The sequence below is a fragment of the Adiantum capillus-veneris genome, chromosome 15 (assembly GCF_014529385.1).
Source record: "Adiantum capillus-veneris isolate H3 chromosome 15, ASM1452938v2, whole genome shotgun sequence".
Classification (NCBI taxonomy): domain Eukaryota; kingdom Viridiplantae; phylum Streptophyta; class Polypodiopsida; order Polypodiales; family Pteridaceae; genus Adiantum; species Adiantum capillus-veneris.
Genome location: NC_140945.1, coordinates 90385547 through 90397648, shown reverse-complemented (window position 1 = coordinate 90397648; position 12102 = coordinate 90385547). Strand labels below are relative to the sequence as shown.

General features: G+C 45.5%; 1 protein-coding gene across 3 annotated transcripts in view; it reads left to right on the top strand.

Annotated features, from left to right (window-relative positions):
* Positions 1 to 12102, top strand: part of LOC147441044 (callose synthase 3-like) — a 154923-nt gene that overhangs the window by 86478 nt on the left and 56343 nt on the right. For all 3 annotated transcript variants that reach the window (XM_086482790.1, XM_086482788.1, XM_086482789.1), the window contains 3 exons: positions 8801 to 8920; positions 9278 to 9393; positions 9475 to 9558. In XM_086482790.1, coding sequence (XP_086338916.1) covers positions 8801 to 8920; positions 9278 to 9393; positions 9475 to 9558 — 320 coding nt within the window. The remainder of the gene's footprint in view (positions 1 to 8800; positions 8921 to 9277; positions 9394 to 9474; positions 9559 to 12102) is intronic.

Sequence of the window (12102 nt, the reverse complement as noted above, 5' to 3'; positions counted from 1 at the left end):
AGGCTCAAGTTTGAACTTTGAAGCTCTCCTCTCCCTCTTCTACCCACTTTGAAGCTCTCCTTTACTCTCTCTCCACACAAGCTCTCCTCTAACCCTTCTAACTTCCAAGCTCTACTCTCTCGAGTCTCTCCACCATCATGTCATCTCAAGCCAACTCCACTTCTCAAGCCGCTTCTTCTCGAAGGAGGCCCGCCGTGCAAACGTGGTCGTGGTGGGATGAAGTCGACTTTAGCTCGCGTGGCAAAGGTGGCGGCGCAAGACCATGGACGTGCAAGCTATGTCCATACAAGAGATCGGGTGGTTCAAACAAAGTGCGAGCCCATCTTCTTCATGAACCCGGTCACGAGGTGAAGTTTTGCCCTCATGTAGCTCCCGAGAAGAGGTTGGATCTTCTTGAGAAACTCACGGTGTATGAGGTTGCGGAAGCGGCCAAGAGGGGCCGTTTTGTTGCCGTTGATCCCTCCGCCACGGCGACACTGCGAGAGCAAAGGGAAGCCAACCTTGACGACATCTCTTGAACCTTCAAGAGCCATGGATCTACACCGTCCTCTTCTCTTCTGCATCGCCAAACCACTCTCAACGAAAATTGGAATCCTAAATTGAAGGAGGAGGTAGATAGGTCGGTTGCCCGATTCTTCTTCCACGACCACATTGCCTTCCATTCTTCGCGGTGAGTTTCCCTTGGCATATGCACATTGCAATCTTCCATTTTGTATTCATAATGGGTTATAATTTCTCGACTCTCCATACTAACGCAACATGCTCTATTTTGTGTGGATAGGTCTCCATACTTTCGAACCATGGTTACGAAAATAGGGGAATATGGCTCCTCTTATGTGCCACCTTCATCGGAGAGGCTTCGCACCACCCTTCTTGACAAAGAGAAGCTTGCCGTGGAGCAAGCGGCCCAAGCAACAAAGGATTTGTGGGAGACCAATGGCGTCTCTCTTCTTGTAGATGGATGGAGCGACACCCGCAAGCGGTCCATCCACGGGGTGGTGGCCTTCTCTCGCGGGGAGATGTACTTTGTGGAGTCACATGATGCATCCGATAGTGGCAAGGCCGCCGAGATGCTTGCTGCGGAGTGGACAAGCACCATAGAGATCACCGGCCCGGAGAATGTACTTTGTATGGTTGCAGATGGAGAGGCGTCAAATAGGGCAGCCGGAGCTATCATTGAGGGCATGTGTCCCAGCATCCATGTCACATTTTGCATGGCGCATTGCCTCAATAACCTCCTCAAGGACATAGGGAACTTGTCATGGATTTCACCCACCATTGGTGACACCTCTCGAATTGTCTCCTTTGTGCTCAACCATCAAAAAGTGCGCCATGAATTCTCAAAGAGGAGCCATTTGTCTTTGCTCAAATATTCAGAGACGAGATTTGCATTCAATTGGCTTATGCCAGGCCTCTTGTCTACATGTGGCGGAGCCTTAAGGGGCCTCTTTGTCAGTGATGAGTTCCAGGCCATGCCGGAGTCTACATCAGCAGTAGGATTGAAATGCCGAGAATGGGCCGACGACGCCGCTTGGTGGGAGGAGGTGAAGACTCTTGACGCCATGGTCAAGCCTATTCTACACCTACTTCGAGTGGTGGATGGCTTGCAGCCATGCATTGGCAAAGTCTACGAAGCCATGGATCGGATGATAGAGGCACTTGAGAAGCTTGTGCCTGACCCTGTTCAGTATGCGGAGATTCATGGCTTGTGTGAGTCGAGGTGGAATGGATACTACTCTCCACTTCATGCGGTAGCTTATGTGCTTGACCCTGAGTTTCAAGGAAGGCGTCAAGAGACCGACAAGGAGGTGAGCAAAGGATGGCGGCTTGCATTGGAGCGCCTTGAGCCTAGCAGTGACATTAGGCGCAAGATTAGAGACGAGCTACTCAACTACAGGCAAAAGAAGGGCTCCTATGGATGTGTAGATGCACAGCTTGATCGCAACAAGATTGGCTCGGTTTTGTGGTGGGAGGACTATGGAGGAGATGGTCCACATTTGCAGCGCTTGGCTGTTCGTGTCCTTAGCCAAGCATGTACCACTAGTTGCTTGGAGCAACTATGGAGTGTGTACAGCCACATTGCCTCTAAGAAGAGGAATCGCCTTGGCGTTCAGAGGGCCAATGATTTGGTGTTTGTGAGCGCTAACTTGCGCATGCTTGCCAAGAGCATCACACACAAGGCAGATCCTTTCACTGAGTGGGAGATGGCACAAGAGAATCCATCTATGGCCGATACTCTTTTGGAGGAGCTAGAGGAGGATTTCGAGCCTCAATGCGAGCCTCCCGAGCCGGATCCCTGATACGTTGCTGACGACCTCGACTACGACGACGATGTGGAGATTCAGCAAGCGAGCACTTCTTGAGTTTGATGATCATTGATCACTCGACTCTCGAGTCTAGACTCTTGAGTCTACGACTCTACCTACTACATAGCCTCACAAGCACTCAAAGAAGAGGTCTCAGCCCTCAAGCGAGAGCTTGTTGACAGAGCTAGCAATAGACTATAGGTAGGTGAATTCCACCCCTCGGTGATAAGGAAATCAAGGTCATCAAGGAACAGGTACGGATGATCAAAGAGAAAGAGGAACAAAATGGGACGAAGACGTCTTCGTAGGTGGATGTAATCACGAAGACACAGAAGAAGGCGAATGAGGTCGAGAAATGGATAGAAGTCGCTAAGAAAGGGAAAGGAAAAGAAACCACATCTATTCCCACTCCTACAGTCATCAACATGACTTAGAAGAAGAGTAGCAAAGGAATGCTAGAGCTTTGCACATACGAATAACCGGCCTAAATGACCAAGATGATGTGGAAGGGTAAGTCAAAGAACTTCTCTGTATTTAACATTATGGGTAGTGAGGCTACTCATACAAAGGTATAGAGGGTAGGAAAGAAGACACAAGGAAATGGGGAGACTTTAAAAGAAAGAGTTATAATCATGCGCTCCTATCCATGGAGGCAAATAAATACTTCTTGAAGAAGTTCCTACACTAAAGAAAACGTGGATATTCCTTGGAGATGACTTCAGACTCACACAACTTGCTCATATGACAGAAGTTGTGTCCAAGATAATGACAGCTCTAGAGAAGGGAAAAGTGTCCGTCTACAGGGATGGACGAGTGGTTATTTTGGACAAGCGCCCACATGATGGCGCGAGACTTGTGGGACCACACTCGGAGTGGCTACATGGAATTGTAACAGATCTTTGCGCCTTGATGTAGGGGCCTTTGAGGATAGTTTCTTAGGGAGAGACATCATTTTCTACTCTGAGACGCATCAAGCCCCGGAGCAGTCCATGCCCCATGTGAGCGGATACAAATGGGAGACAACTTGCAGACAAGAGACTCGATCAGAGCGCAAAGAGAAGGGGTTCAACAGAAGTGCCAGTCTTATTCAGAGAGGAGCTACAGTCTGGGATTCATATAGCTCGGACGGATGAGCATGCGAGGTACATGTGGGTGAGACTGAAGGTAGACACAGACAGATATCTGAAGCACACAAAGCGCACCCGGTGGCCTCTTCACCAAGGTACTATTTGGATACCTGACGGTGAGGGGGTATTTAAGGGGCACCACCTCGCGTTTTATGCGGCTAAGACGCGACAAAATGCTAGTAGAGTTGAGTCTCTATTGTTGAGACTGACATCTTTATGGGAGAGAATCACCTTGAGCATATGGCAAGAGTTGTGCTCACACACACCTTCAACTATCCTCAATGGAGAGAGAGAGAGAGAGAGAGGAAGAGAGCCACCAACAAAGATCCAAGGAATGAATTATTGGAGTGAGAGGTTTGAAGGGGTGCCTATTTCCAAAACCTCTCTTGGATAACCGTACGAATGGTTGTAATTATGCATGCGGAGCAAATATACGTATGAGGGTGACGGAGAGAAGAAGGAGAAGGGAGAAAGGAAAGAGAAGAGAAAGTGGGGAATCAATGCTCTTGACAATGGATGTGGAAGAAGGATGAAACACATATAACTAGAATTGCCTCGATCAAGCCTCAACAAAACTTGTTGCACGTACACACGCCAATGTAAATGCATTCATCACAACAAAATAAAAACTTGAGCATTAATCATTCATTAAGGGAAAATCAAATGGAAAACCTTCACACCTCCACCAAGGGAGTGATTACATACACAAAGCGTCCACACAAATCAAGCATGCTAGTTACAATCATGGGAATGTAAACACTATCACCCTTCTGAAACGATGGTAGCCTAGAGGTACACAAAGAGCTTAATTAGGGTATGCTACAATAGAGAGGGGCTCAAGTCCCTTCGGTTGAGATGGGGGGCTCTTTATATAGCCTCTACCACCCCATTACAATTAGTGACAATTACAATTAAGGGCTTCAATTGGGGGACAAATTGGGATGCCCTGGGAGCCGCCATCTTCACCTTCTTAATGCCTTCACCTTGCCACTTGAGAGGTCGATTCTTGGTCATTAGTTACAGCAATTCACCTTCTTCTTTGGAGGTTGTGGAATGACTAACACCTATCTCACAAATTGTGGTGAAAAGGAGAGAGGAATGGGCCATACTTAGAGAGAGAGATACATGTGTGTGAGGATGAATGAGAATTAGGTGGAGAGGGGTGAAGCTATGGAGTTGTTTTAAGGTTTTTTGTGGTTGATTTTGATGGAATTAGGTAGAGGTTATAATAGAGAATAGAAATCCATTATGGATCCTCAATATGTGTAGGATTTTAGTGATAGTGTGAGTAATGAACTAGTGCATACACACACTAGTAAGAGGAGAAAGATGAAGTGCAGCCATGGAAGCTTGAGAGGGCTGATTAGGAGTGGAAAATGATAGAATTTTGAATAATGTCAAGTGTGTGTGAGCAAAAGGGTGGCTAGGGTGGAAGGGGGAAAGACTAGGTGATGAATATGACAAAAAAAAAGACTTTTCACCACAAATGGCTCGAATATGGGGCCCCACTTGCTTTGCCCGAATTTTGTTGATAGAGGATAAGGGGAGAGAGTGGAAGGGAGTCTAGGGTGACCTTTGGGGGGTGGGGGAATCATTTTCCTCAAGAAAATGGAGAGAAATGAAGAAAGTTTGCTCGACATTTCCCTCTTTTCCTTATGGGTCAAAAGTGAGGCGCCCCACCATGCACGATGCTCCTTTTTGACTTCTTCATTATCCATCACATGTGTGATGACACCTCAAGAGGCCCCATGGACCCATGATGTCACTAGGACATCATGTTTGTAAGACTAGTAGATATTATATACACATGGCAATTACATAATAAGAAATACCTACGTAATGGATCCTACCACTTGGCCCTTCAAGTTTCACTTATAGCATAGGGGAAACCAACTCCAAGTTCCGTTTTTCCATGGGTTTCAATTATGTTTAGGGCTCCTTCCCATATGAAGCTCATCCGTGTGCCAAAACCATGCGGAAATCCCTTGCCAAAAATAGACATTTTTCTAGTAATAGATCCACTGTCAAAACTTATTTTATTTTTATTTCTTGAGTTTGTACAAGGTTTAGTCAAACCTTAAGTGCCAAAAAACGCTTCTAGTGAGCAAAGTTCACTCTTGTTGCTCCATTGCTTCACACTTCTTGCTGTGATCATTCTACTCGTTGTTGTAATCCTTAGTGGTGCAAGCTTAGGTGGTCGCATCTGGGAAATACTTTTACCTTGCTAATTATGATCATTACCAAGATGACTTTGTGGGAACACCCAACATTGTTATACATGCACTAGAGCCTTCTTGGTCTTTAGGTTGTTGGCAATGCCAAAATTGTGGTTTTAAGAGGGGTCATAAAAAACACGTATCAATATCTCTACATTGCTATTTGCGATTTTCCTCCTAGTACATCAGTATATGCATCACCTAGAGGACAATCGCCCTTCTCTATTTTAGGTGATGAGATATGGGAGTTTTCCAAAGACCATGACATTATTATCTTAGTGGATTTCAATGCTAGGACTGCCCACTATCAGACAATATTTTATGATACCTCAGAGGAGTTGATGCGAGAGCTGTATATTACAGAAATGGGCTTGTCTAGATTATCACAGGATGAGAAGCACACTGAGTATGGGAGATACTTGATTGATGTGGGGACTGCTCATGGATTGGCCATTTGAATGGCCTACAAAGATTCCTTGCAACTGGTGGTTTTACATGGTTTCCACATCGGCATGGCCCTAGTACAATGGATTATGTTATGGCTCCGCTAGGACTCAATCCTTCCTTTCAGGATGCGTGGTAGGAACTAGTCCGGTTGGGATAGCAGTCGATCGTGCTATCTTGTCTTTCACTCTATTGTTCCAGTTTAAACAACTCCATTGAGAGAGGCCTCCACACATACTCGGTATACCTTCACGAGGGAGACGAATCACTTGTAGAGTGATGAGATATACAGGCAGCTATGCACTAAGGAGCTAGGACAACGACTAGATGAGCTCACCCAAATTGTGACAGAGACGTTGCATGATGCAGTATCAGAGGCATATCCTCACAGCCAGCCTACACGCAAACAATGTGGGAGCATGCCTCAGAACAGTTGGTATGATCAGGAGTGTAGAGAGATGAGGATCAGATTACAAAGAGAGGTTCTCATGGGTACTACTACACATAGACAGTCACGTATCATCTTCCGCCGCCTAGTGCGACGAAAGAAGAGGGCTTACCTTTCTCAATTAGAGCGTGATCTGTATCAGCTGTTTATGAGTGGACTCTAGTGAGGCATGGAGGCTTTTCAGTGAGCACCCTCAACCACCAGCAATCACTTCCACAGAGACATGGGGGGAATATGCTATATCTCTTTATACAACATCGGGGCAATCACCTTTACTTGACCCTCGAGAGGCATGCCGAGAGACATGTGCTTTCTTTACTGTTGAGAGGGTAAGGAAAGCCATTGACAAGATGAAGACAGGAAGAGCACAGGATCATGATGGTCTGGTAGCGGTCACTTTATCCATGCCAGAGATATACTTGCAGAGCCTCTTGCTATGATGTTTAATAGAGCCATGTATGAGGGTTTCCTTGAGACTTAGAGTATGTCCACTATTGTGTCTATCCTTAAGTCGGGAGATCCTATGCTTCCCCGGAATTACGGAACCATCATGGTTGGTCACACTCTGGCTAGGATATATGCATGAATTCTTGAGCATGAGTTAAGTGGATGGGCAGAGAGAGAGAGGGCATACGGGCAGCAGGACAGGCAGGGTTGTCCCCTATCTCCGAGTCTCTTTGGGATATATGTAGATGAGTTTTCAGATCATGTACATACAAAGGGTGATAGAGGTGGCCAGCTTGCAGGGACCTGGATTCCGTTGCTATTATATGCTGATGATATTTTGCTGATCTCCGATTCTCTAGAAGGGATGCAGTGTCATTTGGATGCACTGCATGTATTTGCACGGGACAGTGGATTGCCTGTGAACCTTGGTAAGACGAAGGTAATGGTGTTTAACACCACGGCGCAGTGGGTAAAGAGGTCCGCCCCCACTTTTAGATATGGTCGAGAGCATGTGGAGTATGCAGATACATACACTTATCTTGGGGCGGTTTTCAGTGGTCCAATATTTTCCCTGAGGCGTGCAGCAGAGACGCGATTGGCCAGAGCCTATGCAGCGTTAGGGAGACTTGAGAGGATATGTTCGCAGGTTCAATTCCAGGAACCTCGCACAAAGCTTTGGCTCTTTGACACTTTGGTCACTTCGGCCATACTTACTGGAGATTCGCAAACACAGAGAGGACCTCTTGAAGAGGGGCACAATGAGAGAGATGCAGCGAGAGCGGAAGATCACAGATTTCTTTCAGTCACAGACAGAGGAGTTCGAGCAGCCCCCACATCATAACAACGCCAGAGGTACCAGAGGCTTAGATTCATTGAGAGATGTAGATACATGGAGGCATTCATATCACTCGATGCCAGGGTGCGTTTGGTCATCTTGGAGTATGTAGGTCTCTGCATGAATCTTGGAGGATAGATTCATTCACGGACCGAGATGCATGGAGGCATCGCTATCACATGGTGCCAGGGTCTGTTTGGTCAGCTCGGCATATCCTCACAGCCCCTTGAGGTAGAAGTTGGTGGAAAGTAACGATATGCAAATTATATAAGGAGGTGGTGGAGTGTGAGGAACAGTATGTATGTAGTTGCAGAGCATACTCTTTTACTAGAGAGAGATACCCATATTGTGTTTGGACAGCCACAATCTCTCCACCAGTTATTCTATCTCAGAGATCAGCACAGACTATGGCGGTCACTAATAGATATTGAAGAGATCTCCTGAAAAACTGAAACTACACTTACCCGCAGAGGGCGCGGGGCGAGGGGGGTGTAGAGGTTACCCAATAGTTCTATAGGTCCACGCCTCAAATTGTCCATTCTGTACAATATCGCCGTGCCGTATGTACAGATTGATGGCTACTAATTTCTAGGTCCTTTTTTTAGGGCTTTGTATGAGCTCTCCTATTTGGACGTTTCGGTGCTCCTAGACCTTTATAAACTTAATCCAGAGAGTCTAAAGTGCAGACGGAGACCTTCACTGTTTTCTGAAGTTTCAAAATGATTGTATCAATCCTGGACTCTCATTTATTGTGTATTGTAAAGTTTTTGGAGTTTGTTGTTGTCCTATGTATAATGAAACATTTGAGAGGTAATTAAAGCTTTGTGTCGGTTGCTCAATTCTAATTGTTTAGTATTCAATGTCTGAAATAGTCGACGACAGGCTCGGTGTGTGTTGCAGAAGGACTACTGAGGATGTTGGCCAGCGTCCTAATGTTTGTTGGTGTCTATGCTCGCTAAGCTCTTGTAATTGGGCAGGATATCTACAGAATCAAATTGCCCGGTAAACCCATACTTGGAGAAGGTAAAGCAGAGAATCAGAACCATGCCTTGATTTTCACTCGAGGGGAGGGCTTGCAGGCTATTGACATGAATCAGGTGGTCATTTTATCTAAGGAGTTGATTGCCTGTATGATTTTGGTGCTCTCTGCTTGAAAAGTTAAAAAAAATGTTTGATTGGCACACTCCTTCCTGTAGCTTTAATTGTCTGGACTGCAATGATCCTTGAATTTGGTTGTTCTTTGTGCTTGAGTGTCCAATGGAGTAGACATCATCATTTGCTCATCCTACACTCATTGCATCACGATGATAAGAATCAGCTCTTTTTGCAGAAACAGCCATTAGGTTTGGCCAAAAGTATTCCAGAATGCATGTTGTGTGCACGCTTAGTTTTACAGGAATAGCTTCTTCCTATACAACTCTGTGTTATTGACATAATGAAACTAATGTTCATAGGACTTCTACCTCGAAGAAGCTTTAAAAATGAGAAACCTGCTTCAAGAGTTCGTAGAAGAGGAGAGCGTAGGATCACCGTCTATTTTGGGTGTACGTGAGCACATATTTACAGGAAGGTAAAGATATGAATAAGTCCTTGTTTACATTACGGTTACATTCTGCCAACAGTACCTAACATGGTTGAAATCTTTGTCTAGTGTTTCTTCCCTTGCAGGTTTTATGTCAAACCAGGAATCAAGCTTTGTCACCATAGTGCAGAGAGTGTTAGCAAATCCTCTCAAGTAAATGGCTCCTTTATGTTTATTCTTTTTTTGCAAGCTTTGCTTGAGTTTTTTGCACCAGCCCGTATTCACATTAGACTCGTGGAAGTCATTCACAAAGACAATATGACCATCAGCTTGATCACTCAAAAACCAACATAGCGCGGCCCCCCCGGCCCCCCCCCCCCCCCCCCCCCCCCCCCTCGCACACACACTTCTTCTTGTAAATCCGTTTTGATTAATTTACCTGTGTGAAACCTCAAAGCAAGGAAAATCCACCAAAAAAGATCAGATACAAAGAGCGGAACACAGGAATGGTCAGCGATGTGAAAGCGCTAAAAGAAAACATAGAAGAATTGCAAGATTCGAGGGATATGTCCCCAATATCAAAGGCAAAATGTAATGATTGCCTCAGCGAAATCTTGAACGATGGAAAAGGATCTGCCTCATGCCCGTGAAATATGCAGAGATTGCGATGGTGCCACAAAGACCATAGCGACCAAAATTTGACCCATGTGAAGAAGATAGAAATTGGAGGGAAGTTGGAAGAATGCCAAAAAGTCAGAATCGTTTGTGGAAAACTGTTGAGGGAAATCGAAGGTGCATACAAGTAGAGACGCGACGAAGAAAAGCCTTGGTGTAGCGACAATCCCAAAGCAGACGCGTGACAGTCTCATCAGTAGTGGAGCAACTAACACAACGAGAGGAGCTAATGTGACGCGGCGCAAGGAGAGTTCCAACCGGAAGAAATCCGAGCAAACAGCGCCAAAGAAACAAACGCTCCTTAAGAGGCAAGCGAGACTCCTAGATTGTAGTAAGAGCCTGTTTCCACCATTGATCAGATTTGTGTAAAGCCGAGAGTGCATTAAAGTGATCAGCCAGCCAACAGTCTTGCATAAGAGAAGTGATATCTTGCATAAGGGAAGCATAGATATGGCCGGCAAGAATGGCATATAAAGGAGTGTCCCATAAATTCCAATCCTGCATACGACATCCATTGGCGAGCGGCATAATGGGGAGGAAAACGTCCAGCATATGCTGAAGCAGGCTCCAAATCTTACGATAATGCAGGCCCAACCCAAAGCGTGCTGCTGCCTGAGAAAAAGTAAGCAAACCGTCAGATGAATCCACCACATCATCCGCCGTGCGTATGCCACGACTAGAGAGGAAGTAAGCTTGACAAGGCGACCTATGAACGAGGGTAAGAGAGAACACCCTACTCCAGTGAATTCTTTCCAAAGGCAACGAATTCCCATGTGCTTGCTCCTTGCCATGCCAAGAGAGATGATCTTTAACAACTCTCCAAGCGGAAAGTAAGCCAGAGGTGATCAAGCAACCAAGAATACAACCGACCATCTTGCCAAACATAATCTCCCAAAGGGAAGTTTGCCAATGACCAAAGGTGGGAGTGGTAATGTGCCGCGACATAGATTAGCAACCATAACTGCCCATGGCTGAGACTACAATGCAAGAGTAGGCAATAACAAACCCATCCTTGCCAACGCATGGCGACGAAGATCCAAAATATTCAGCCCCCCAAGACGCTTCGGAGTGCAAAGTGTCTCCATTGCTAACAAAAGGAGGCCTTTCTTACGAGAACTAGTGCGCCACAAGTGAGATACAATACTAGACATGAGCAATGAGAGACGAGAGCGAGGCCAGTGCAACAACGGCAAGTAAAACTGAACATATGCCATCATGATACTTTGCGCAATACGAATGGAACATGTAGCGGCCATGTAGACAGTTTCCAATAGTGCAATTTGACATTCAACCGTTGCATGACCCAATTGATTTGCTGTGTATTAGTTACCTTCCAACCAATAGGATATCCTAAGTGCCTGACCACCACATGCAGATGGAGAATCTCGCCTGGCTACAAAAGCTGATGGCTGTGACAAACAACAAGACGCAAGAGTTTAGATTTCCAAAAGTTAACCTTAAGGTCTGGTGCCAAGCCAAATGTATCGAATACTTGCATAATTTCACGCACATCATCCTAGTTATTACGAGGCATGAATAACGAATCAATAGCATAGGCCTGCCCTACGAAGTCGTTTTGGTAACTTCAGCCCATGAAGAAGACCGAGTGAAGTGAAGCGATCCAACTACAATAACAAAGGGTGAGTGGCAATGGCATACAACAAGGCGCTAAGCGGGTAACTTTGTCTGAGAGAGCATTCAAGAGGCCAAGGTTCTGTTAGTTCTCCATCAAGGAGGCTTGAAGGTGTACTGCGAGCATAAAAGAAGTATACGACATTGACCATCTTTGGACCAAAACCAAGGGCCCCCATTGTAGCCGCAATGAAATCCCATTGAACCGCATCCATTGCAACTATAATACGCGTATTATTTAGAATACGGGACCTCCTGTATTGAAACGTACAGTATGCCTCACAGCGTTTTTTATTCTAACGTATTTTTACTCAAAACGTATTCTATTCTAACGTCTTTTGCTAGTTGATCAAGTGTGATTTAGAGCTTCATGGTGCTTGTTTATGTATACTATTATTAAACATTGAAGAGTCATTGAGGAGGTGTATGACTCGCTTCATTTGTCCTTAT